The sequence below is a fragment of the Apodemus sylvaticus genome, chromosome 1 (assembly GCF_947179515.1).
Source record: "Apodemus sylvaticus chromosome 1, mApoSyl1.1, whole genome shotgun sequence".
Lineage (NCBI taxonomy): Eukaryota > Metazoa > Chordata > Mammalia > Rodentia > Muridae > Apodemus > Apodemus sylvaticus.
This window is the reverse complement of record NC_067472.1, coordinates 103,905,913-103,928,831: the sequence shown is the minus strand read 5'-3', so window position 1 is coordinate 103,928,831 and position 22,919 is coordinate 103,905,913. Positions and strand designations below refer to the sequence as shown.

Sequence of the window (22,919 nt, the reverse complement as noted above, 5' to 3'; positions counted from 1 at the left end):
CGGCCTGAGTGTGAAGCTGCCCCACTCTGCTAGAAACAGATCACAGCTGACTGTGGTTCCTACTCTGGAGGCTGCAGGCAGCTCCACACACCTTGGTACTCTGTAAGGCATGGTAGCTTATTTCTCAAATACCAGCACTCAGGAGACTGAAGCAACAGGATTGCTACAGGTTCAAGGCCACTTTGGGCCCCAGAGTTAGAATCTTTGGAAAAAAAAAAAAGATTTTAGGAATTGCTCATCAACTCCATTCCCAGGATATCTCACAAATACTAAAGAGTTCAAAGGGGGCCCAGAGAGGACAGAAAAGTTTCCTGCATGGCAGAACCTGGCTCCTGAGTCCTGAGCCGACAAGCAGGCTTTTGCCTTTACTGTGAAGTTTTACTAGTAGTCGCTGGGTGTGGCGAGCATCTGAACAAGGTGCAGGTGATTTATAATCTGTTCAACAGCTCAAGTCATTTATTGTCAACCGCGCTGGCCATCCTCAGGGCGTTAGGTGTGCTGGGGTCCTGTGAGTCTCAGAGGACATCCTGCTTGACCCGGACCTTCTTGGGCTTGATGTTCATACGTTTCCAGACTTCTGCTGTGCTGCGGTCGGCCTTGGTGACTCCACTGAAGTCAAACGTGGTGATACGGGGCAGGTTGCACAGCACGTACTGCCTGTGGGGAAGACTCGGGCTGGGGGCCACCCCCTACAATAGAACTCCCCCACCCCCACTTCCGGTTGCTGCTGCCTCTCTGGACAGCAAGGAATGGAGGGAGCTTGATGATGTTTTGGGAGGACTAGGTTCATTCTGAGAGCAAGGGCATACTTAGAGGTCTGGTACGTCCTGTGGTCAGGTGTGGCAGAAGAATGGTCTTCAACTTCTTGTCTTCTCTCCCCTTGTTCCTCAGGGAAACTCCTCTGGACCTTAGATCCAGGTACTTACCTATACCCCTTTTCTTCCTCTATGGGGTTCCCATGGAGGGTCAGGCTCCGGAGACGAGGGAGAACAGCTAGTTTATTCACCTCCCCTAGGCGATGGATGCCGTTGCCATGAAGGTAGAGGACACTTAGGTTGAAGAATGTTGTTAGGACCTGTTAGGGTAGAAACCAAAAGTCAGGCTGGACAAAGACTGGATCTCTGCGCAGCACGGACTGTCTGGTGAGAAAGCAAAGTTTGGAGAACAACTTGGCTTCCCTCTCCAGCCCTCATAGCCATTCTATGGGACTCTAATACGCTTTTGATACTTTTAAAAAATTACTGTTTTTTTAGTAGGATGTGGTACCAATTGGGACAGGTGGATACATGAGTTTAAGGCCCACCTAGTCTGCAAAGGGAGTTAACAGGATAGCCAGGGCTGCAAAGAGAAACCCTGTCTTAAAAAACAAAACAAAACATTTTTATATGTATATTTTGCCTACATGCATGTATTTATGAATGTATACAGCATGTATGTCTAGTACTTGCAGAGGCCATTGGAAACCCGCCCCCCCCCCCCCCATGAAACTGGAGTTACAGATAATTGTGAGCCATCATGTGGGTGATGGGAATTGGAAGGGCAGCAAGTGCTCCTAACTGCTTAGCCATCTTCATAGCCCTTATTTTATGTGTATCGGTGTTTGCTTCCATGAATGTTCTCATTCTCACCTCAGGAACCTGATGGTGGTCGTGAACCACCATGTATGTGCTGGGAACTGAACCTACTAGGTCCTCTGCAAGAGCAACAATTGTCTTAACTGCTGAGCGCTCTCTCTCTTTCTCACGTGCGCGCGTGCGCGCGCGCGCGCGCGCACACACACACACACACACACACACACACACACGTACATGCGCGCACACGAGAGTAAATTAACCTTTTAAGTGCTTTTTAGTAGACTGATCAGGTGTCAGGTGTCAGCTCTCCTTGAGTCTTACTTGCCCCTTAAGGCCTTTCCAACTGAGATGACCTAAGATTCCATCTGCAAGGGAGTATCGGCTCTGCTTAGCACATATGTTTGAAGATCCTTCTTGAGTTCATATCATTTTATATCACAGGGAACAGTCTCCAAGTCGTGCCTCAAATCTTTCTCCTGCCAATTGGGATCTTGAGCAAAGATCTTTCCTTTTTCTAGAATTTCTTTGCTTCCTTTCCTAACTTCTTTTCCTTCTCCTCTTTTCTCATGCAATCCAGGCTAGCCTCAAGCTCATTATGTAGCTGAGGATGACCTTAAACTTATCTTCCTACCTCTACCTTCCAAGTGCTCAAATTAGGAGCAAGTACCAACATACTTGGCCAAACTATGTTTTAAAACTTAGATATTGGGGGCTGGTGAGAAGGCTCAGTGGTTAAGAGCACTGACTGCTCTTCCAAAGGTCCTGAGTTCAATTTCCAGCAATCACATGGTGGCTCACAACCATCTATAATCGGATCTGATGCCCTCTTCTGGTGTGTCTGAAGACAGCTACAATGTACTCATATAAATAAAATAAAAAAAATCTTAAACCCCTTAGAGTTCACAGAAAGCAACTGATGAGTTTCTCAGTAGAGCACAGCACAGGACACAGTTAAGTGCCTAATGATGACTGCTATAGTTTTGCTTCAGCCACTGATAGGCAAGGTGGTTCTCTTAGATTTTCACTTAATCCTTATAAAACCATTATGATCCCCATTCATAGGAAGGCCAAAAGTTTTAAGAAAGTAGCTTATGAGACTTGGGAGGCAGAGGGAGGTGGATCTCTTAAGAGCAGCCTGGTCTATATAGTAAATTCCAGGCCAACCAGAGATACATAATGAGACCCTGTCTCCAAACCCAATAAAGTTAGATGCCTTGCTGTCAGTGAGAAGACAGGATAACTCAAAATTTGTGCTCATATCTATGTGTCTCTACAACTATGCCCTTTGAACTGCAACACACTGCCTCTGCTTCTTTGATAAGGGAAGGGCTGTGAGCAGGACACTGGCTTCAAGCTGCCCCTGGATGTCCATCGGGGCTAGGAACTCACAGGGTCAATGGTAGTCAGGTCATTGAAGGAGAGGTCGATCCAGGCCAGATTCTCTGGATGCTGCAGAAGCTGTGAGACCACCTGGCTGAAGTCTTTGAGATCGTTGAGGACATTGTTGTTGAGCCACAGGGACTGAGTCAGGGACTTTCCTGATTTTGAGTGCTTGACCGGTCGTAGCCCTGTCCTCGGCTCCTCGCTTACCAGATCTATGATGACAAAATGAGACTTGGGTTTATTTTTTTTTTTTATATATTTTATTTGTATGAGTACTTTGCCTATGTGTATATATATACCATGTGCATGCCTGGTGTCTGCAGAAGAGGGTGTGAGATCTCCTAGAACTGCAGTTAGGGGTGGTTGTGAGCCACTATGTGGATACTAGGAATTGAACTTGAGTACTATGTAGGTGCAACAAGTGCTCTTTTTTTTTTTTTGTCCTTTTTTTCTTTTTTCTTTTTTTTTTTTCTTTTTTTGGTATTTTTTGAGACAGGGTTTCTCTGTGTAGCCCTGACTGTCCTGGAACTCACTCTGGAGACCAGGCTGGCCTCGAACTCAGAAATCCACCTGCCTTTGCCTCCAAGAGTGCTGGGATTACAGGTGCTGTTGCGCCACCACCGCCCGGCGCAACAAGTGCTCTTAACCTCCAAGTCATTTCTCCAGCCCAAGGCTTGTGGTCATCATCCTTACTTTGCTGGCTTTGGGGGTGGTGAGGAAGAGCTGAGAGGATGAACGTACAGGTGCTACTTTGAAGGCTTGGCCGTGCAGGAGCACTAGCGTCTAGTGAGACCATCCCTTTCTCAAGCTCCAAAGATCAGGGTAAGTTTAGAATAGGCCAAAGAATTTTAGGTTAAATGGTCTTCTCATGTCCCTTGCATTATTGGGGTCTGTGAGTGGAGTAGATCATTTTCCATTTTATATAAGAATCTGAGCCGGGCAGTGGTATTGCATGTCTGTAATCCCAGCACTCTGGGAGGCAGAGGCAGTCAGATTTCTGAGTTCGAGGCCAGCCTGGTCTACAGAGTGAGTTCCAGGACAGCCAGGGCTATACAGAGAAACCCTGTCTCGAAAAAACCAAATCCAACCCCCCCTCAAAAAAAGAATCCGAGTTGTTGGGGGTAAGCCAAGATAATATCACAAAATGCAAAATACTATTCTAGTATAGTTGATAGAGTCACATCAGTGCTACACATTCATTGTCTTCATTAATGACAAGCTGTGGAAGGAAGTAGATACAAAATAGTAAGCAATGAGAGAGTATGTGCAGGCTCTGGATGAGCAATAGGGCAGGGAGGAAGCAGACAGATGTGTGTCTCAGGAATTCCTGTGGGCAGGATGGAAACAAACTGGCAACTGGCAATAGTGTTAATGTTTTGGCAAGGAAAAGGTCTTGGTGCACTGAGAGTACAGGGAAGGTGAGTCTGAGCTGAACTTGGTAGATTGGAGATATTAACCAGGCAAAGAGGGAGAAAGGATGAGAACATGAGTAAAGGCACAAGGGGAGAGCGGGATGGAGACGTGCGTCCACGTCCACTGGAACCATGCACAAGAGCACACGTAGAAAAACCAGACAGAGCCGGGCGGTGGTGGCACACGCCTGTAATCCCAGCACTCTGGGAGGCAGAGGCAGGCGGATCTCTGAGTTCGAGGCCAGCCTGGTCTACAGAGTGAGTTCCAGGACAGCCAGGCCTATGCAGAGAAACCCTGTCTTGGGAAAAAAAGAAAAAAAAAAAAAAAAAAAACCAGACAGGAGCCAGTCCTTACTCCCAAATGCTAGACTAAGATGTAGGGCTTTATCCTGTAGGAAATGGGAAGTTATTGGAGTGTTTAAAACAGACAATTAGGGGCTGGAGAGATGGCTCAGTGGTTAAGAACACTGACTGCTCTTCCAGAGATCCTGAGTTTAATTCCCAGCAACCACATGGTGGCTCACAACCATCTGTAATGGGATCTAATGCCCTCTTTTGGTGTCTGAAGACAGCTACAGTGTACTCATATACATAAAATAAATCTTTAAAACAGACAATTAGCTTTTCACTTGAAAAGTGACTTAGAAGCTTCTATGTAGACTGGATTTAGGAGGTACATAAAATTCAAAGATGTTGTCTAGTTAGCATGAAACAACAAACATAGCAATTATAATTAGATATAGCAGTTATGATTTGGCTGCCAGAATGTAAAGGCAGAAGGCTAATTAGAGTGGTACCTAGCTTTTGTTCAGGCCCTTTAGGTGATAAAGAATTTTGGGAAAATTGAACTGGAAAAGTGATGAATTCAAGCTTGGGTTTGGTGTGCTAGAAGTTCCTGCTGTATAAAAAGGCAAGAGATGCCAGCTAGGCAGGTAGGCAAGAATGAAGGTCTAAAGCTGAGAAGACAACCTTGCAAACTATTTTTTTAAGATTTATTTATTTGTTCTTTTATGTATATGAATACACTGTGGCTGTACAGATAGATGGTTGTGAGCCATCATGTGGTTGCTGGGAATTGAGCTCAGGACCTCTGCTCAATCCGTTGTCACTCAATCCAGCCCAAAGATTTATTTATTATCATATTAAGTACACTGTAGCTGTCTTCAGACACACCAGAAGAGGGTGTCAGATCTCATTACAGATGGTTGTGAGATACCATGTGGTTGCTACGATTTGAACTCAGGACTTTCAAAAGAGCAGTCAGTGCTCTTAACTGCTGAGCCATCTCTTCGGCCCCTTACAAACTTTTAGTACAAGGTTTCTATTATTAAGTACACCAGCAGTTCCTCAGGGAGGAAGTGGAAGCCATTTAAAAAGTTAGTTAATAATATTAAGAACAGGAAGATACAAGACAGAATGGTTTTACTTATTTTAATTAAAATGTTATGCATATGGTGTTTTGCCTACATATATGTTTGGCATGCCTAGTGAGGCCAGACGAGGTTGTCAGATCCCTGAGAACTAGAATTCCAGATGGTTGTGAGCCATGGGAGGGCTGAAGATCAAAACTAGGTTCTTTGGGAGAGCAGCCAGTGCTTACTTAGCCAGTGCTAAGCCATCCCTCAAACTCCTGAGAATAGTTTAAACGTGTTTGGAGAGTGTATAGTATATAGAGAGTAAGTTCCAGGAAAGACAAGGACTTAACAGTAATTCTGGCAGGTCAGAAGTAGCTGGTAACTGTGTAAAGGCTTGAGGGCAGAAGCTGGATTAGAGTGAAAATGAACAGGAAGTGCAAGCAGGTAGCCTGGCCACCCACGCTGGAAAAGGAGTGTACAGAGAAAATACACCTCTCCCCTGCTGTGTTCTTCAAATGAGGTTCCTAATGAGGGTGGGTGGGCTCTGCCCAAGCTGGCATTTGTGGGAGACCCAGAACCAGACCATAGTTTAATTCAAGTGGTTCCATTTTCTCTACTGCCTCTAAGCCTTTACCAAAGACTTAAGTGGCCTGAAGGGACAAAGCACTTTTACAAAATCTAGCCACCATCTGGTTTACAACTTTTTCTCAGCTGCAGGTCAGACAGCATCCACCAGGTGGCTCACTTCTTTAGTCTTGGAATGAACAGGACCCAAGGTTGAGGCCTGAGTGCGGTGGTGTAAGGACAATGGGGCAGAGTACTTCTTTCTGACCATGAGTAGGCTCCAAATCATGTCTCCTCCTCACACCTTCCAAACACGTTCAAATGGTTTGACTTAGATGAATAAAAATGTCAGAATAACTCCACATGTTCTGTAGAATATCAGCCCATGTTCTGATGATGCAGAAGCTTAGGGGGGGGCCTGTCTCATACAAACTCCAGTCCTAAGTTGTAAGCGAGCCACTAGATACAGTTGTCTATAATATGAGGCGGCCTGAGCGCCTATTACCTTACTAAAAAGGGTATCTAAGGTTTCTGTAAATATCTGTTCCCTCAGGCTACACCAAGGTAGCACATTACTTGAGCATATGTTAAAAGGTTCCTAGTTCAGAGTAGTCTGGCTGGACCACATTGGGGGAGGAGCACTAACTTCAGGGCATCTCAGAGAAGTCTTGATCCTCTAACTTCTGAAGTGTTGCCATATAACTTTTTCCACATCCAGAAGACACTCTGAAGAACTTTTAGTTATATCTGTCCATTTCCATGATGGAAAGGATTGTACATGGGAAACCTTTGGTTTTTTTTTTTTTTTTGGATTTGGTTTTTTTGAGACAGGGTTTCTCTGTGTAGCCCTGGCTGTCCTGGAGCTCACTCTGTAGACCAGGCTGGCCTTGAACTCAGAAATCCACCTGCCTCTGCCTCCCAGAGTGCTGGGATTACAGGCATGCGCCACCACGGCCTGGCCATGGGAAACCTTCTTAATACTCAGTCTGTGAATGGATCAGAAGGTACTGGTTGTGCATAGGTAAGCCTATGTCTGGTGACATGCCCAGAGCTTCTGCTTAACCAGGTAGCACAAATTACATGTCTCAGATCTGTGATCCATCTTGATTAATTTAGCAAATAATGTGCCAAGGACCCCAACTCTGTCCTTCCTTTACCTCCTAAGTGCTGTTGAAGCTCTGGGGAACTGAAAAGGCTTGGTTTGCTATGTCTGTCCCTCTACCCCCACTTAAGAGACTTAGCAAGGAGTACAATTGCCTGATGTATGTGTTTTCACATATATGTATATAACTACATATCATCAGGAGCTCAGTAAGTCCTGCACCACTGGCTGAGTATGTGACATCTGCAGGTTCTATTTGTGATGTACAGGTACCTTGGGAAGAGCTGACTAGCATCTCCGTCATCTGGAGGAGTCCACAAAGAGCAGAGTCAGACCTTCCCATTGAACATTGAAAATTCCTGTGCTATGGGAGGAGCGATTACACTCCACCCCAAATCACCTTTGCTTTCTTGCACAAAGCTATTATTAAAACTAAAACCTTTGTGAACTCTGTAGTCTGTCAGTCAGAAGTAATATAGAACACAACAAAGATCATGGTAGGTAAGTATGTGCTGGGGATACAGACATGAATTGCCAGTGTAGTGAATACTAACTGAAGTAGAAGCCAAAGTCCAGTGGAAACACTGGGAGCTAATGGGTGGCTGACTGACAAAGCTAAAACCAGTTCATAGTTCTAGGTTAGTGAGTTGTACGTGTGTTCTATGAGGTCACTAAACAAAGGCAGGGGTGGGTGGCAAAACTGCCTGCTCCCTGAGCATATGGTACTATGAGAGCTTTCATATGCCCCATGAAAGGGGTTAGCTGCCTATTTAGGAAGACAGTGAATAGTAAATTGAGATTGCATGTGGGCAGGGCTGGAACAACAGTGAGTGATGGTGGTGATTGGATAAATTTGGTATGTATGGAGTGGTTGAAGAAATTTGTCAAATTTTAACTGGAAATAGGCCAGTCTGTTGCTAAAACATCTCTCAGGTTTTACCAATGAGCAGAGCAGGCTTGTGTTCCTAGACAAGAGACAGGCTTCTGCCAACACAGTGGAATATGGACAAGCTGTGTTTTCTTAGTAGTCTCTTCAAGATAAAAACAGAAGACTACGACGTTTGTCTGACTGAATGATTTCTCAGTATTCTTCACGAACTTTTGGCTATAGCCTGGCTTTTTCTGAAGATGGGTCAACTACCATAAGAGACCCCTGGATCCTTCTATATTTGCTACTTTGAAAAACTGGGGTCTGTGGGGGAGGGAAGGCCCAGTGGTTAAGAGCACTTGTTACTCTCACAGAAGACCAGGGTTTGATTTCAGTACCCACATGGTGGCTCACAATCCCCCCTAACTCTATTTCTAAGGAAGCTGAAGCCTTCTTCTGACTTCCATGGGCACTAGGCATGCAGGTGATGTATATACACATACATGTACATTCAGGTAAAACATCTGTACACATAAATCTAAAAGAAATTTAAAAAGAAAAATTTCATGGAATCTGGAAGGGATCGTGGTACAGTTAAAGAGCACTGGCTGCTTTTCAAAGGACCTGGCTGAATTCCCCACCGGATGGAGGCTCACAGCCATCTAACTCCAGGCTCAGGGGTTTAATACCCACTTCTGGCCTCTGCCTGCACCAGGCACACAAGGAGCGCAGATATACATGCAGGTAAAACACCCATACACATAAAGTTAAACTATGCATATTTTTTAATCTCAAGGCTGAGCATGAAGCTCAGGTGTAAAACATTTGTCCTGCATGTCAGAGGCCTTGCATTCACTCCTTAACCCAGTAAAACAACAACAAAAACCTTACTCCACCCTCTCCTTCCTTCAAAGCCAGCAAGAAGTTAGGAAAAAATCTGTTTAGGCTTTTTGCTTGTTTTGTTTTTCGAGACAGGGTTTCTCTGTGTATAGCTCTGGCTGTCCTGGAGCTCACTTTGTAGGCCTTGAACTCTCTGAGGCCCTCCTCTGCCTCTGCCTTCCATGTGCTGGGATTACAGGCATGTGCCACCACTGCCCGGCTGAGTAGGCTTTTTTTTTTTTTTAATTTGGTTTTTTTGGATTTGCTTTTTTTTCAAGACAGGGTTTCTCTGTATAGCCCTGGCTGTCCTGGAACTCACTCTGTAGACCAGGCTGGCCTCGAACTCAGAAATCCGCCTGCCTCTGCCTCCTAGAGTGCTGGGATTACAGGTGTGCACCACCACTGCCCAGCCTGAGTAGGCCTTTTAAAAAGACCTAAGGATTCTTTTTCTTGGCACCGTGCACCCTGGTGCCATGCTGAGTTGAGCGCTGTGCTCTGCCGACCTTGGATCAGTTGGATGCTTTTGAAGGAGTAGTCAAGAGGAGGCTCCTGCACCGAAGTGTTCATGTAGTCCCGTTTGCTCATAGTTCAGGCCATCATTCATCAGGTGGAAGCATGGGCCCTGGGAGTCTGGCTTCAGCCTGGAGACAGAGAAGAATCAACGTTCCAGATATGGAATGTCTACCTCAGGAGTCCCACAGCCCTCCACACTGCTTCCTACTCTCTAGATCTCTAGGCCTGCCTATCTGATTTCCATGTTAAAGGAATGGTGTTTTCACTTATAGTATTCGTCTTACTTCTCAGAGCCACTTCACAACACTTTGAACTCATTTGATAGAGCACCCATATTTTAGGAGAGGTTTTGTCTTGTTTTATTGACATAGGGTCTAATGTAACCCAGGCTAACCTCAAATTAATGATCTACCTTCCTCAGCCTCCTGAGTGTTGGAATTATGGGTATGTACCATCACACATGCCTACAGTGCCCATTTCTATTTTCCAGATGAAGAAATTGAGACCCAAGGGGTAAAGGACTTGCCCAGAGTTAAGCCGAGTCAGTTGTGGACAGCAGTCATAGTCTCCAGAATCCTACTCTGAGAACACGCTTGCCACTCCACAATAGTTACCATAGAGACTGCCTGCTGCTAGTCTCTGTTGACATCACCTGCACTATTTTATTGCTTGACAAACCCTTGAAGACCTTCCCTGGACCTGGTTGGTATCTGAGGGCCCTTCACTTTCTGACACAACCTTGTTTGTGCAGCTTGTCTAGCAGCCCTTTTCACCTGAAAACTCTACTTCTAGTCACAGTTTGGGTGTAACAATATGCATAAACAGAAAACCAGAGTCTACCCTCACTCACCTGTCACTGAGGCCTGAAACGCCATCATAAGGGATTCATTCCTTTGGGTTCAGGGATTGTTCCCTGTTAAAATGGAAACATCCCTCAGAGAGAGGTGAACACAAAGTTATCAGTCATTTGTAATGTGTGATATGTCTTATCCAATCCTTTCCATTGTGATAGGGAAAAGTGAGAACAGGTTTTTCCTGGAGACTAGGAAGAGCTGTGGAACACTACTCACCTGGGAGGAAGAGAGCTGAGAAACTCTACGAAGGGCTGCTTGTGTTGTGTGTGGGGGAAATCGTATAAACAAGCAAAGGCAAACAAGATGTGTCTCTAGGCTAGAGCCCCTTTCACTCTACCCAATGTGGCCACTTCTCTATTTCCTTGCTTCCCCAAGGATGAGGTTTACAGCTATAACACACTCAATAACACACTCAGAGCAGGATGCTTTGGAGGGCAGTGCTGTCCAAAAGAGAGAATGCAAGTCACAAAAGCAGGCCTCACTATGATTTTTTAGATACATAGTTTCAAGATTTTAGGAGCTATGTGGGATAATGAGAAGGCCGCACCTGATTTGATCCCTGAAATAAAATAGGAGAAAGTCAACTCCTTAAGACTGTCTCATGACCGCCATAAACCAGTCCACACACACAAAGAAGCAAATAGATAGATAATTCTCAGAGCTATAATTGCAATAAAATGAAATGGGTGAAATTAATCCTAATATACTAACTCAGCATATTCAAAATATTTAACATGTAATAAGTACTAGGAATTACTGAGCTGTTTTAGAGCCTGCCCCAAGATGGATTAGCCGCCTGTTGAGTCGGTGCTTAACTGTCATGCATGACTAATGGCCACCAACTGGACAATGCTGATTCAGAAAATTAAAAATGGAAGATGAAAGCCAGACACATGCTTTTAATCCCAGCACTCAGAAAATAAAGGCAGGCTGATCTTCAAGTTCAAAGCCAGCCTGGTCTACAAAGCAAGTTCCAGGACAGCCAGGGCTACACAGAGGAAGCCTTTTTTCTAAAAACGACCATCACCCACAAAAGTGGGGGAGGTCAGAAACTAGGTTAAAAGAGTAAATGTATCAGGGACCTCAGGACTTAGTTATATTCCTGGCAACCAAAGCACAAAGGGAAACCTTGGGATATGTAACCCTCATTAATCATAGGAGTCAAAAGAAGAAATTAATCCATATGCAGAGACAATGAAATTGGCAAGCACTATTCAAATACATTTTGTAAGAAGCCAAAGCTAGGAGGCACATCTGTAGTACTAGAACTTGGGACACTAAGGCCGGAGGATTGTGAGTTTGAGGCCAGCCAGACACCATGTCAAAAACAAGCAACAAGAAATGAAGGACAGTTGAGAATGCAAACACATAGTTGGGAATGCTGGGTGGCTGGTGAACAAACACAGGAGGCTGAGGCAGGAGGACTATAAAGTCAAGGCCTGCCTGGGTTATATATATAATGAAATCCTATCTCAACAACAATAAAACTCAGGAAGGAAAGGACCTGGTTTCAGTTTAGACTTAATAAATGCAGTGCAAATAAATTCCTTTCTTGGTAATTTAATATATGTGTCTGAGTTAGGGTTTTACTGCTGTGAACAGACACCATGACTGAGGCAAGTCTTATAAAGGACAGCATTTAATTGGGTCAGGCTTACAGGTTCAGAGGTTCAGTCCGTTATCATGAGGGCAAGAGCAAAGCAGCATCCAGGCAGGCATGGTACAGGAGAAGCTGAGAGTTCTACATCCTTACCTGAAGGCTGCTAGAAGACTAGCTTCTAGGAAGCTAGGACAAAGGTCCTAAAGCCCACACCCACAGTGATGCACATATTCCAACAAGGCCACACCTACTCCAATAAGGCCACACCTACTCCAATAAGGCCACACCTACTCCAACAAGGCCACACCTCCAAATAGTGCCACTCCCTGGGCTACGCATATACAAACCATCACAATATGAAAGGACAGACTTTATCAGGTTTGGAGGAATAAAATAGGAGTATCTTGAGCCAGCCATGGGATTGCATGCCTTTAGTCCCAGCACTTGGGAAGCAGAGGCAGGTGGATGTATGTGAATTCAAGGCTAGCCTGGTCTACAAAGAGAATTCCTAGATAACCAGGGCTACACAGAGAAAAACCAAGGAAGAAGTAGCAGTCTTCCTGAACAGAGTGGCACATGCCCGAAACAGCATTTAGGAAGTAGAGACAGGACCACCAGGAGTCACGGTCACCCTAGCTCCACAGTGAGTTTGAGGGCAGACTGGGCTACATGAGACTCTTCAACAATAACCTTTGGGGAAGTGTCAGCCTGAGTCACACAGTATCTGAATTCTGACACACATTTGATAGTCCCCATGGACATTGATAGTTCCTTAGAAATACCTGAATATTTTAGATACCAAGTCTACAGAAAACTGTGGTAAATTGATGGAGACATAGAACTTGAGTTGAAGCCTGAGACTAGTGGCCAAATCTGAGCTCAAGAATAGCCTAGTATACATAGCAATTTCCAGGACTTCATAGAAAGATCCTATCTTAGAACAAAACAATCAAGCAAGCAAGCAAACAAAACGGAACAAGAACAACAACAAAAAGGAGATGTTGAACTCTGTTTGAGAGTTTAAATTTCCATGTCTGGAGACAGACCATCATGGGAAAAGAAAGCCAAGGAGGAGTGAGAGAAGACATTTACAAAAGTCATGATTAAGAAGGAAGATCTTAGCTGAGCAGTGGTAGCACACGCCTTTAATCCCAGCACTTGGAAGGCAGCGGCAGGTGGATTTCTGAGTTTGAGGTCAGCCTGGTCTACAGATTGAGTTCCAGGATAGCCAGGGCTATATAGAGAAACCCTGTCTCTACATCTCCCCCCACCAAAAAAAAAAAAAAAAAAAAGGACATAGTGCTGGGCATAGTGCTCTCCCTCCTACTTGGAAGGAAGGCTAAGACAAGAGCTCAAGTTCAGGGCCAACCTGGGCTACATAGTGAGATCCTTTCTAGAAATCAAAGTGGCTATGGTGGCTTACATTTGTAATCCAAGTACTTGGGAGGTGGAAGCAGAAAGATCAAGAGTTCAAAATCACTCTCAGTTACAGAGCAAGTTTGAAGTGACCACTGTCCTATATAAAACTGTAACTCAAGATAAAAACAAGAAAACAAAAAATAATCACAGCTTATAGCAGCAGAGATGAAGACCCTCTGGGCAACACAGTCAAGCTTGAAGGAACACATGGGCAACATAGTAGAGGTCCTCACTGCCCTGACTGGCATGTTTACTCACCCATGCCAGAGTAACTTAGTGTCCTTTTGGTTTAGGAAAATCTATAGGCATTCAATAACATCATCATCATCATATTATATCCTGTGGTGTTAGGGATTGAATGTATACCCACTGCACATACCAGGCAGGCAAGCTCTGGTATTGAGTCACATCTGCAACCTCCACAGTCTTCTTTTGTAAAACTAGAGGAACCTATCCCAGGCAGAAGCACAACCTAGTATAGTACCCATATTTATTTATTTATTTATTTATTTATTTATTTATTTATTTATTTATTTTTAAAAAAGTATGTATATGGCTGTTTTGCCTGTTTGTATATTTGTGCACCATTTATGTCTGCTGCCTATAGAAGCCAAAGGTCAGATCCCTGGGGACTGGAGTTATAGACTGTTGTAATCCATCATGTTGGTGCTGGGAATTGAGCCTGGGTCCCCTGAAAGAATGAATACCCAGTGCTCCTGACTGCTGAACAATCTTTAAAGTCCCTATTTTTGTTTTTTGAGACAAGATCCCATGTATCTCAGCTGGTCTCAAACCCCTTGTGTAGCTAATGTTAACCTTGGACTTCTAAGTCTCTTGCTTCCACTTCCCAAGTGCTGAGATTATGGGAGTGAACCAGGACATCCCATTTTCCTAGAATAGGTTTGATGCCTTTGGGATTGAATCCTTATCCTCAGACTAAGCCCTGGCTTGGAGCCTGAGTTCTGTATCACTGAACATGTATTTTAAAACTCCAAAGAAGGTTTTACTGTTCTTTGGTGACTAAAACTTTAGTGCAGAAATGATTTTGTGTAGCACCAACTTCTAATCAAACTTTTGCAGAAGACTGCAAATAGAGCTCTGATATGGTGGGTGATTCTGCTTGTTATAGCTAGCACTGTACCTCATTCACCACCATTCAAGGAACTTGGCTTATTAGAGGCCCTTAGGGCATGAGAAGCTGCCCAACACTCCAATTTCTGTTTGGGCAGTTGACCCTGAGCTATTCTAACAATGTCTAACAACTGGCTCCCAGCTCCAGCTGTTTCATTCCACACCTCATTCCCAGTAAGATACCAATTCAATTCTGCAAGTGCCTGCTGCCCTGTGCATGACCAAAAGGAATGAAGACAGAGAACAAATAAAAGAATCCTGTCAGGAACACAGAGAGGCCTGCTGGCCTTCTATTGATTGTGGCAGAGCAATCTGTAGCCAGTTCCAACTTACAGTTGCCTAATAAATGAATATCTTGTTTCACCACTCAGCCCTAGTAGACCTGGGCCTGTACCACTATTTCCACTTCTGCCTTCTTTGCTTTGCTTCCTAAGTGTTGGGATTAAAGGATTGAACCACCATGCCCTGCTGCTTTTTGTTATTTATTTATTTATTTATTTATTTATTTATTATGTAAGTACGCTGTAGCTGTATTCAGACACCCCAGAAGAGGGACACCATGTGGTTGCTGGGAATTGAACTCAGGATCTTCAGAAGAGCAGTCAGTGTTCTTAACCGCTGAGCAATCTCTCCAGCCCATTTGTTTCGCTGTAAAGACAGAGTCCCTATATAGTCCTGCCTGGTCTGAAACTTGCTCATGTAGACCAGGCTGCTTTGAACTCACAGAGCTCCTCCTCCTGGAACCAAGTGCTGTGATTTAGGTGTTCCTTTCTGTGTGTTTATAAATGTGGCTATGTGTATCCATACTGATGTGAATGGATGAGGAGAACCTTGGGGGTCGTTCCTCAGTTGCCATCCACTTGTTCCACCGTTCTTGGGAAATGGTCTATTAATGGCCTAGAACTTGCCAGGCAGGCTAAGCTGACTAGCCAGATCTCCGACTGCCTCTGACTCCCCAGTGCTGGGATTACAAGCGTGGACCACCATGTCTTGTGAACTCAGTTCCTTATGCTTGCAGAGCAAGTACTTTACCAACCAAACTGTTTCCAGTCCCTAAAGTACCCTTTCAGATTTAAAACATAGTTTTACATTTATTTTATGAGTATTTTGCCTAATTGTATGTATACCATAAATGTGCCTAGTGTTTGGTGCCTATGGAGATCAGGGGATTGCCAGATGTTGTGGAACTGGAGTCATAAATGGATTGAGCTACCTCATGGGTACTGAGAACTGACCCTGGGTCCTGTGGAAGAGCAGACAGTGCTCAGTGCTTTAACTGCTGAGCCATCTCTCCAGCCCTATGTACCTTCTTATATACAGTCTTGAAAATTTACATATGTATATGTGTGTGTTTAATATATATTTTAAATTATATATGTATATTTAAGTTATGTGTATGTATCTGTATGAAGATACCCAGAGATGCCAGAAGGCAGCATCAGCTTCTCCTGGAGCTACATTATAGATTGTTGTGAGTCACCTAGTGTAGGTGCTAGGCACTAAACTCGGGTTCTCTTCAGTAGTACATACACTTAACCACTGAGTCATCTTGACAGCTATACAACCTCCATTTTGAAACAGGTTCTCATAGCTTTGGCTGGCCTGGAACCTACCAGGTGGCCAAGGATGATTTGAATTCCTGATCCTTTCTGCTTCTACTGCCTAAGTGCGAGGATTACAGGTGTCACCACTTGGCTTTGTAAAAAAAAAAAATCTCTTTTTCAGAGAAAACAGATGATTTTAATTTATTAATTTAGGTATTATATCTGGCAAGAATCAATGATATTCATGGTCTCTCCTGTGCACTTTTCCTCTGCACTATATTTTATATTCTGATGCTGAGTTCAGTCAGCATTTGAACCAGCCAGTGAAATGCTGATAAAATGAAGAAAACAGAAGATTTCAGGTTCTGTTTTATTTGGGGCATGGGGAATGGAACTCAGGAGTCCTTTAACTGCTAGGCAAGTATTCTAGCACTGAGCTACATTTCCAGCCTAGGAAATAGAAGCTTTATAGGAAGGCTTGCCCTCTTGCTCTCTGCCAGTGCTGTGAGAACTGTCTGGAGTGCTGAAGGGATGTCAGACATATGCTGGTGGGAGAGGTCATTGAAAATGAGGCTTGGAATATCTAAGATACAATTCACAGATCACATGAAGCTCAAGAAGGAAGACCACAAAGTGTGCATACTTCGGTCCTTCTTAGAAGGGGAAACAAAATACCCATTGGAGGAGATACAAAGACAAAGTGTGGAGCAGAGACAGAAGGAAAGGCCATCCAGAGTCTGCCCCACCTGGGGATCCATCCCATATACAGTCATCAAACTCAGACCTTATTGTGGATGCCAACAAGTGCTTGCTGACAGGAACCTGATATAGCTGTCTCCTGAGAGGTTCTGCCAGTGCCTGACAAATACAGAAGTGGATGCTCTCACCCAACCATTGAACTGAGCTCAGAGTCCCCAAGAGGAACTAAAGAAAGGACCCATGCCGGGCAGTGGTAGCGCACGCCTTTAATCCCAGAGCTTGGGAGGCAGAGGCAGGCGGATTTCTGAGTTCAAGGGCCAGCCTGGTCTACAGAGTGAGTTCCAGGACAGAGAAACCCTGTCTCAAAAGAAAAAAAAAAAAAGAAATGAAAAAGAAAGGACCCATGGAGCTGAAGGAGTTTGCAGCCCCTTAGGGGCAGGAACAATGTGAACCAACCAGACCCTCCACTCCAGAGCTCCCAGGGACTAAACCACCAACAAAGAGAACAACACATGGAGGGACCCATGGCTCCAGCAGTATGCGTAGCAGAGGATAGCCTTTTCAGGCATCAATGGGAGGAGAGGCCCTTGGTTCTGTGAAGGCTCAATGCCCCAGTGTAGGGGAATACCAGGCCAGGGAAGCAGGAGTGGGTGAGTTGGTGAGCAGGGGGAGGGGGGATGGAGGATGGGATGGGGGGTTTTCAGAGGGGAAATGAGGAAAGGGGATAACATTTGAAATGTAAATAAGAAAATATCTAATTAAAAAAAATAGACCAGAAAAAAAAATGAGGCAATGACTTAAGCTGAGGCAGGCTTCGACTAGTCCACAGTCAGCTAACTCCCAATGCCAAGACTGGGAGGTCACCTAACCCACAAATGAACCAGCCAAAATAAGAACCATCCAGGTACCTCAGAGTTATCAAAGGAAGAATAAATACTTATTGTCTGAAGCCACTGTGGTTTTGGATGGTCCAATACACAGCAACAGCTAACTGACCCATTCCTCAGTTGCACTTTGGACACAACTTTATTATCCATCTGTTGTGATAATAAATACTTGTGAAATGCAGATGAATCCTACCTGAAGAGCTGTTGCATGGCGTGGAGCAGATGCTCGGTACATGGAAGTAGCCACACTGTTAGTACTTTACTCTGTGTTAGGGGCCCTGCACATGCCAGGACGTCTACTCTAGGAACTGAATTACACCTTCAGTCCTCTGTACTAATTTCTTTAGTTTCTGTTTTCTCCTGTAAACTTCAAGACAGGGACAGAAAGTTAGACTTGTGTTTCGACGGATAAATGGAGTGATTAAAGAAAAGAAGGAATAAATAATGGCTTAAATGTGTCAGGAAGAACATCAGCCTCCCAGCTGGCCAGAAGGCCACCTTCCTCACCCCTGCTGCTGCGCTCAGGCAGCTCAGGCGCTTTCTCAGTGGCTCTTCTAGGTAGTGTCTCTCCATAGTGCTCATCTCACCAGGCGGACTCACTGATCAGACCAATGATAGGTAGTTTTCTTTTCAAAACTTTTTTTTTTTTAAATAAAAATGTACATGTTGCTGGCAATGGGGCACCCACCTTTAATTCCAGCACTCGGTAGGCAGTGGCAGGCGGGTCTCTGAATTTGAGGCCAGCCTGATCTACAGAGGAAGTTCCAGGAAAGCCAGGGCTACACATACAAACCCTGTCTCAGAAAAACAAAAACAAAACAAAACAAAAAAACTGTAGCTGGTAATATGATAGCTGACATCAAGTAAAACAACATGATGATGTATAAGCAGACCTGGAGAGATGGCTCAGCAGTTAGGAGCATTGACTGCTATTCCAGAGGTCCTGAGTTTAATTCCCAGCAATCACATGGTGACTCATAATCATCTATAATGGGATCCAATGCCCTCTTCTGGTGTGTTTGAAGACAGCTACAGTGCACTCATATACATTAAATAAATGATATTTTTAAAAAAACATGTAGAAGCAAATGGAACAAAGTCTTAATTTCCATGAAGAATTTGGTATTTCCTAGAATACATGTAAAAGACATTAATAAACCTTGGATATTTCTTTGTAAATCAATTATTTTTTTGTCTTTTCAAATTCCTGTATATTCCTCTTAACTTTTTAAATAGCTGCTAAGTGATACATAGAATACATGATTTTTTAAATTTTTTTAAAAGATTTATCTATTATATGTAAGTACACTGTAGCTGTTTTCAGACACTCCAGAAGAGGGAGTCAGATCTTGTTACAGATGGTTGTGAGCCACCATGTAGTTGCTGGGATTTGAACTCAGGTCCTCTGGAAGAGCAGTCAGAGCTCTTAACCACTGAGACATGTCTCCAGCCCTGATATTTTTAACTTTATTATTCATTTAACAATATGTTGACAAAAATTTTTCAGTTTGGAGAATTACTAAGAATTTGAAACTGTTTTATTGCTAGTCAGTTTCTGCCCTTTCTTAAGCATGTTTTGACGTGATGGTACAGGAGGTTTGGAGCAATGGTCAGATGAGGAGAGCTGATAGGAGACAGACAGCCTAGCTTAAAGACGGCTCTGTCTCTGGGCTGCAGGAGGAGGGAAAAAAATTCAAAGGATGACATAAAATTGGCTACATAGCCAACATTTTCTGGAAGATCCCATCCCCAGTTGCTAAAGAAAACCCCAAGGGTAACTTGGCTCCTGCCTGTGGACTTCCATCTTCACTAATTCTGCAATGAGCCAACTCCAGCACCTCATAGCCAGGTCTCCCGTCTCATGGGCCTGCCTTTCTGAAAGTTCCCCTTTCCAGACTGATCTGCTTGGATTGTAGTACTTTATCCATACTTTTGGAGCCAGCTCCAGTTTGAACTTTTCTGAGAAATGTTTCTTCATACCCAAATCTGGCTCTGGAATCTTTCTACTTGGCTCTCCTCATACACTATCCTTATTGCCATGGTAGCACTGAGAACACTCTAACCAGACCAGACCTGACCAGAAACTCCAGCAGGTCAGGAACCATGTTTGTCTCATGGTTGGATGTCATAGTACACTTACCACCTGACTGCTACAACCGAATAAATGATAGAGAAGGACACGAGGCACTAAACTTGAGGGGTCTGACCTGGTCATTTCTGAAGAAGTGACTGAGAGACCCGAAGGATCAGTATAGGCAGGAAGTGCAATAACAGGAGAAAGGATGAGCATTCCATGGGCTTGGGATGTAGCTGAGTCTGAAGATACTTAGCAGATGGCTTCGCTTTCACCACCCACTCCCCACAAAAAGACAAGTGTTTCAAGGTGTGGGCAAAGGCCATGTCTCCATGGTGACTGTTCTAGTGTGTGCTCAGAAATTTGGAAGACCTTAAAGTGATATAAACTAGAACAGATAAAAGGAGTATGTATGGTTAGAGTACAGGCTGGAGATGTGGCAGAGGCTGCCCTGACATGTTTCTTTATTCTAATAGCAGAAGGAAGCTACAGGGTATATACTGAATTTCAGAGAAGGAGAGTGTACAAGAACAGATTTTCATTATAAAAAAATTATTTTGAGCCGGGCGGTGGTGGCGCATGCCTGTAATCCCAGCACTCTGGGAGGCAGAGGCAGGCGAATTTCTGAGTTAGAGGCCAGCCTGGTCTACAGAGTGAGTTCCAGGACAGCCAGGGCTACACAGAGAAACCCTGTCTCGAAAAAACCAACACCCCCCCCCCAAAAAAAATTATTTTGGAGCCGGGCAGTGGTGGCACACACCTGTAATCCCAGCACTCTGGGAAGCAGAGGCAGGCGGATTTCTGAGTTCGAGGCCAGCCTGGTCTACATAGTGAGTTCCAGGACAGCCAGGGCTATACAGAGAAACCCTGTCTCGAAAAAACCAAATCCAAAAAACCAAAAAAAAAAAAAATTATTTTGGTTGGAGTATGCGGAAGTATCTGGAAGGGAATGCAGGAAGGATAGGATGGTAGCTAGACCTGAATACAAATTATTTGTAATTAGGAGTCAGAGGCAGGATAAGCACAAATTACAGCCTGGATGCAAAGGTAGACCATTATCTTTAAAAGAAAAACAAAACACAACAAAACACAGAGGGAGATAGAGAGATGGCTCAGCCGAGACCACTTGGTGCTCTTGCAAAGGGCCTGAGTGCAGTTCCTAGCACCCACATTGGTGAGTTTGAGCCAGCCTGGTCTACAGAGGGAATTCCAGGGCAGCCAGGGCCACACACAGAGACACTTGTCTAAAAAAAGGAGGAGGAGGAAGAGGAGATTTAATTTGGTGTTGTGGTGTACTTCTTTAATCCCAGTACTTGGGGAGGCAGAAGCAAAAAGTGGATCTCTGTGAGTTTTGTTTGTTTGTTTTGTTTATTTTAAAGACATTTAGGGGCCTAACATGAGGTTGAGGTTACCACCTTTGGAGGTGAAGGAATGAGGGAAGGTAGATTTAATCAAAACATGTGCATGTATGAAATTTGCATCAAGAAAAAGACAATTAGGTATTAAATGGACTACATTAGCAGTGGAAGAGTTATTAAGGATGATACTTGGGGACCTGACTTGCATACATTGTGTGAATACTGGGTGAGACCCAGGATAGGTAGAGAGGACCGGAGCACATAGAGAAATACTTAACTTGACATGTCTCAAATATATCCTGAAGGAGATGTCAAGGCCAGGACTGGTTATACAGATCTGGAACTTGAGAGATGAAGTCTTGGTTGGAGACATGCAGGTGGCAAATAAAGGTGTGGCTATGGATGAGCCCTAAGAGGAGGGTATAGTGAGGCTGGAAACAAGACAGCTCAGAAGAACTTCAAAACAGTAAGTGTACCACGGGCCAGTGAATCTCGGCAGCTTCAGACCTCAGGAGTCCTGTCAGCTGTCTCTTGCTTTGTTTAAACATGTTTGATTCCCATTTCTTTCAGTCTCTAGTTTCCTTTCTTCATTAATAATTTCAAGTATGGATTTGAAACTGATTCATGTTGACCTCAGGATGGTCATACAGGTTTATTTTCCCTCGGACAGTTTAACATAATTCTTGGGACAAGTACAAGCTATAGATGCAGCCAGTTCAAGCTAAATGGTTTGATCTTAAAGAACTAGAACCTACTTCTAGCATTATCAATAGTGGCCTTGGGCAAGTCACTTATCTCTGGGTTTCAGTTTTTCGATCTGTGAAATGGAGATAAATATCATTGATTCATAGAGTTGATTTAAAAGAAAAAGAGAGGCTGTAAAAAAACTTGATAAGTTACTAAATGTACTAAATCTTTTTTTTTTTTTTTTAGAAATGTGGAAGAAATGAATATCTAAATTGTAGCTTCCAGAAGCTGATCAGGCAGGTGTGTAGGAAGAAGAGGCTAATTTACATACAACACTCACACATGTGTGGATATGAGGAATCTGGTGATTCCTTGAAAAGGGTCTTGCTTGGAAGAGTAAAAAAGGGAGGGGGGGTCTTTAAAGCCCCGTGCCATTTTCTACATCTCCAGAAATCAAGGACCGCGATTACTCTGATGTGCCCTGTCAAGCAAGTCCTGGTTCTTCTGAGGAAAACCAACACCATGCCCGAGGGCGTTTCTGATTTCCCCGCGTCTGGGACTTGAAGTACCCGTACTGGAAAGCGCCATTTTGCGCTGAGGCGCTCCTAAGCACCAATATATGTATTGGTAGGATATCTATAGTCCCGCATTATCTCGAGTGCTGTGTTCACTTGTGAAGAGGAATGAGGGTTTGGGGAGAATCTCAGGTCCCCGTTTGGGAAAGTTCTTATTCTATTTGTGGAGTTCCTCCCCTTTCAGAGAGCTCTAGTGTGCTAGAAGTTTTCCCGTTCTCCCACCCAACTCACCCTCAGTGGCTTACCCTCCGGCTTCAGCGTCTCACTACCTGAAGAGTTACTCAGCGCAACCCCATAGCAACTACCTTAGTCACCACGCCCTAGACGGCTCAGTTGAACGTGCTCGTGGTGCGGCCCGGAACTTGTAGTTCATCAGGGCTGGACGCCAAAGCCGCGGTGTTTGCTGGGATTTGTAGTTCAAAGCAAGTTCGGGATCCGGAA

At 44.2% G+C, this 22,919-nt stretch overlaps 1 protein-coding gene across 6 annotated transcripts; it reads right to left on the bottom strand.

Moving 5' to 3' along the window:
• Positions 1-203: 203 nt before the first annotated feature.
• On the bottom strand, positions 204-22,865 carry Lrrc51 (leucine rich repeat containing 51). Of its 6 annotated transcripts, none has more exons than XM_052156587.1 (6): positions 22,710-22,864; positions 10,501-10,563; positions 9,641-9,778; positions 2,964-3,169; positions 927-1,075; positions 204-657 (listed from the first exon to the last, which is right to left on the bottom strand). In XM_052156587.1, exons 3-6 carry the CDS (start codon positions 9,720-9,722, stop codon positions 516-518), a joined length of 579 nt encoding a protein of 192 aa, XP_052012547.1. In that variant the 5' UTR covers positions 9,723-9,778; positions 10,501-10,563; positions 22,710-22,864; the 3' UTR covers positions 204-515. The 6 variants fall into 6 exon arrangements, with proteins under 6 accessions (XP_052012547.1, XP_052012537.1, XP_052012517.1 ...); XM_052156577.1 differs by having other exon boundaries at positions 10,501-10,583; positions 22,724-22,864; XM_052156557.1 differs by having other exon boundaries at positions 22,724-22,864.
• Positions 22,866-22,919: the final 54 nt, after the last annotated feature.

Coding starts and splice junctions, on each gene's coding strand:
- Lrrc51 (XM_052156599.1), bottom strand. CDS start 9,722: ATGAGCAAACGGGACTACATGAACACTTCGGTGCAGGAGCCTCCTCTT. Junction 1,076..2,963: donor ACCTGACTACCATTGACCCT/GTGAGTTCCTAG, acceptor CTACCCTAACAG/GTCCTAACAACATTCTTCAA. Junction 658..926: donor GAGGAAGAAAAGGGGTATAG/GTAAGTACCTGG, acceptor TCTTCCCCACAG/GCAGTACGTGCTGTGCAACC.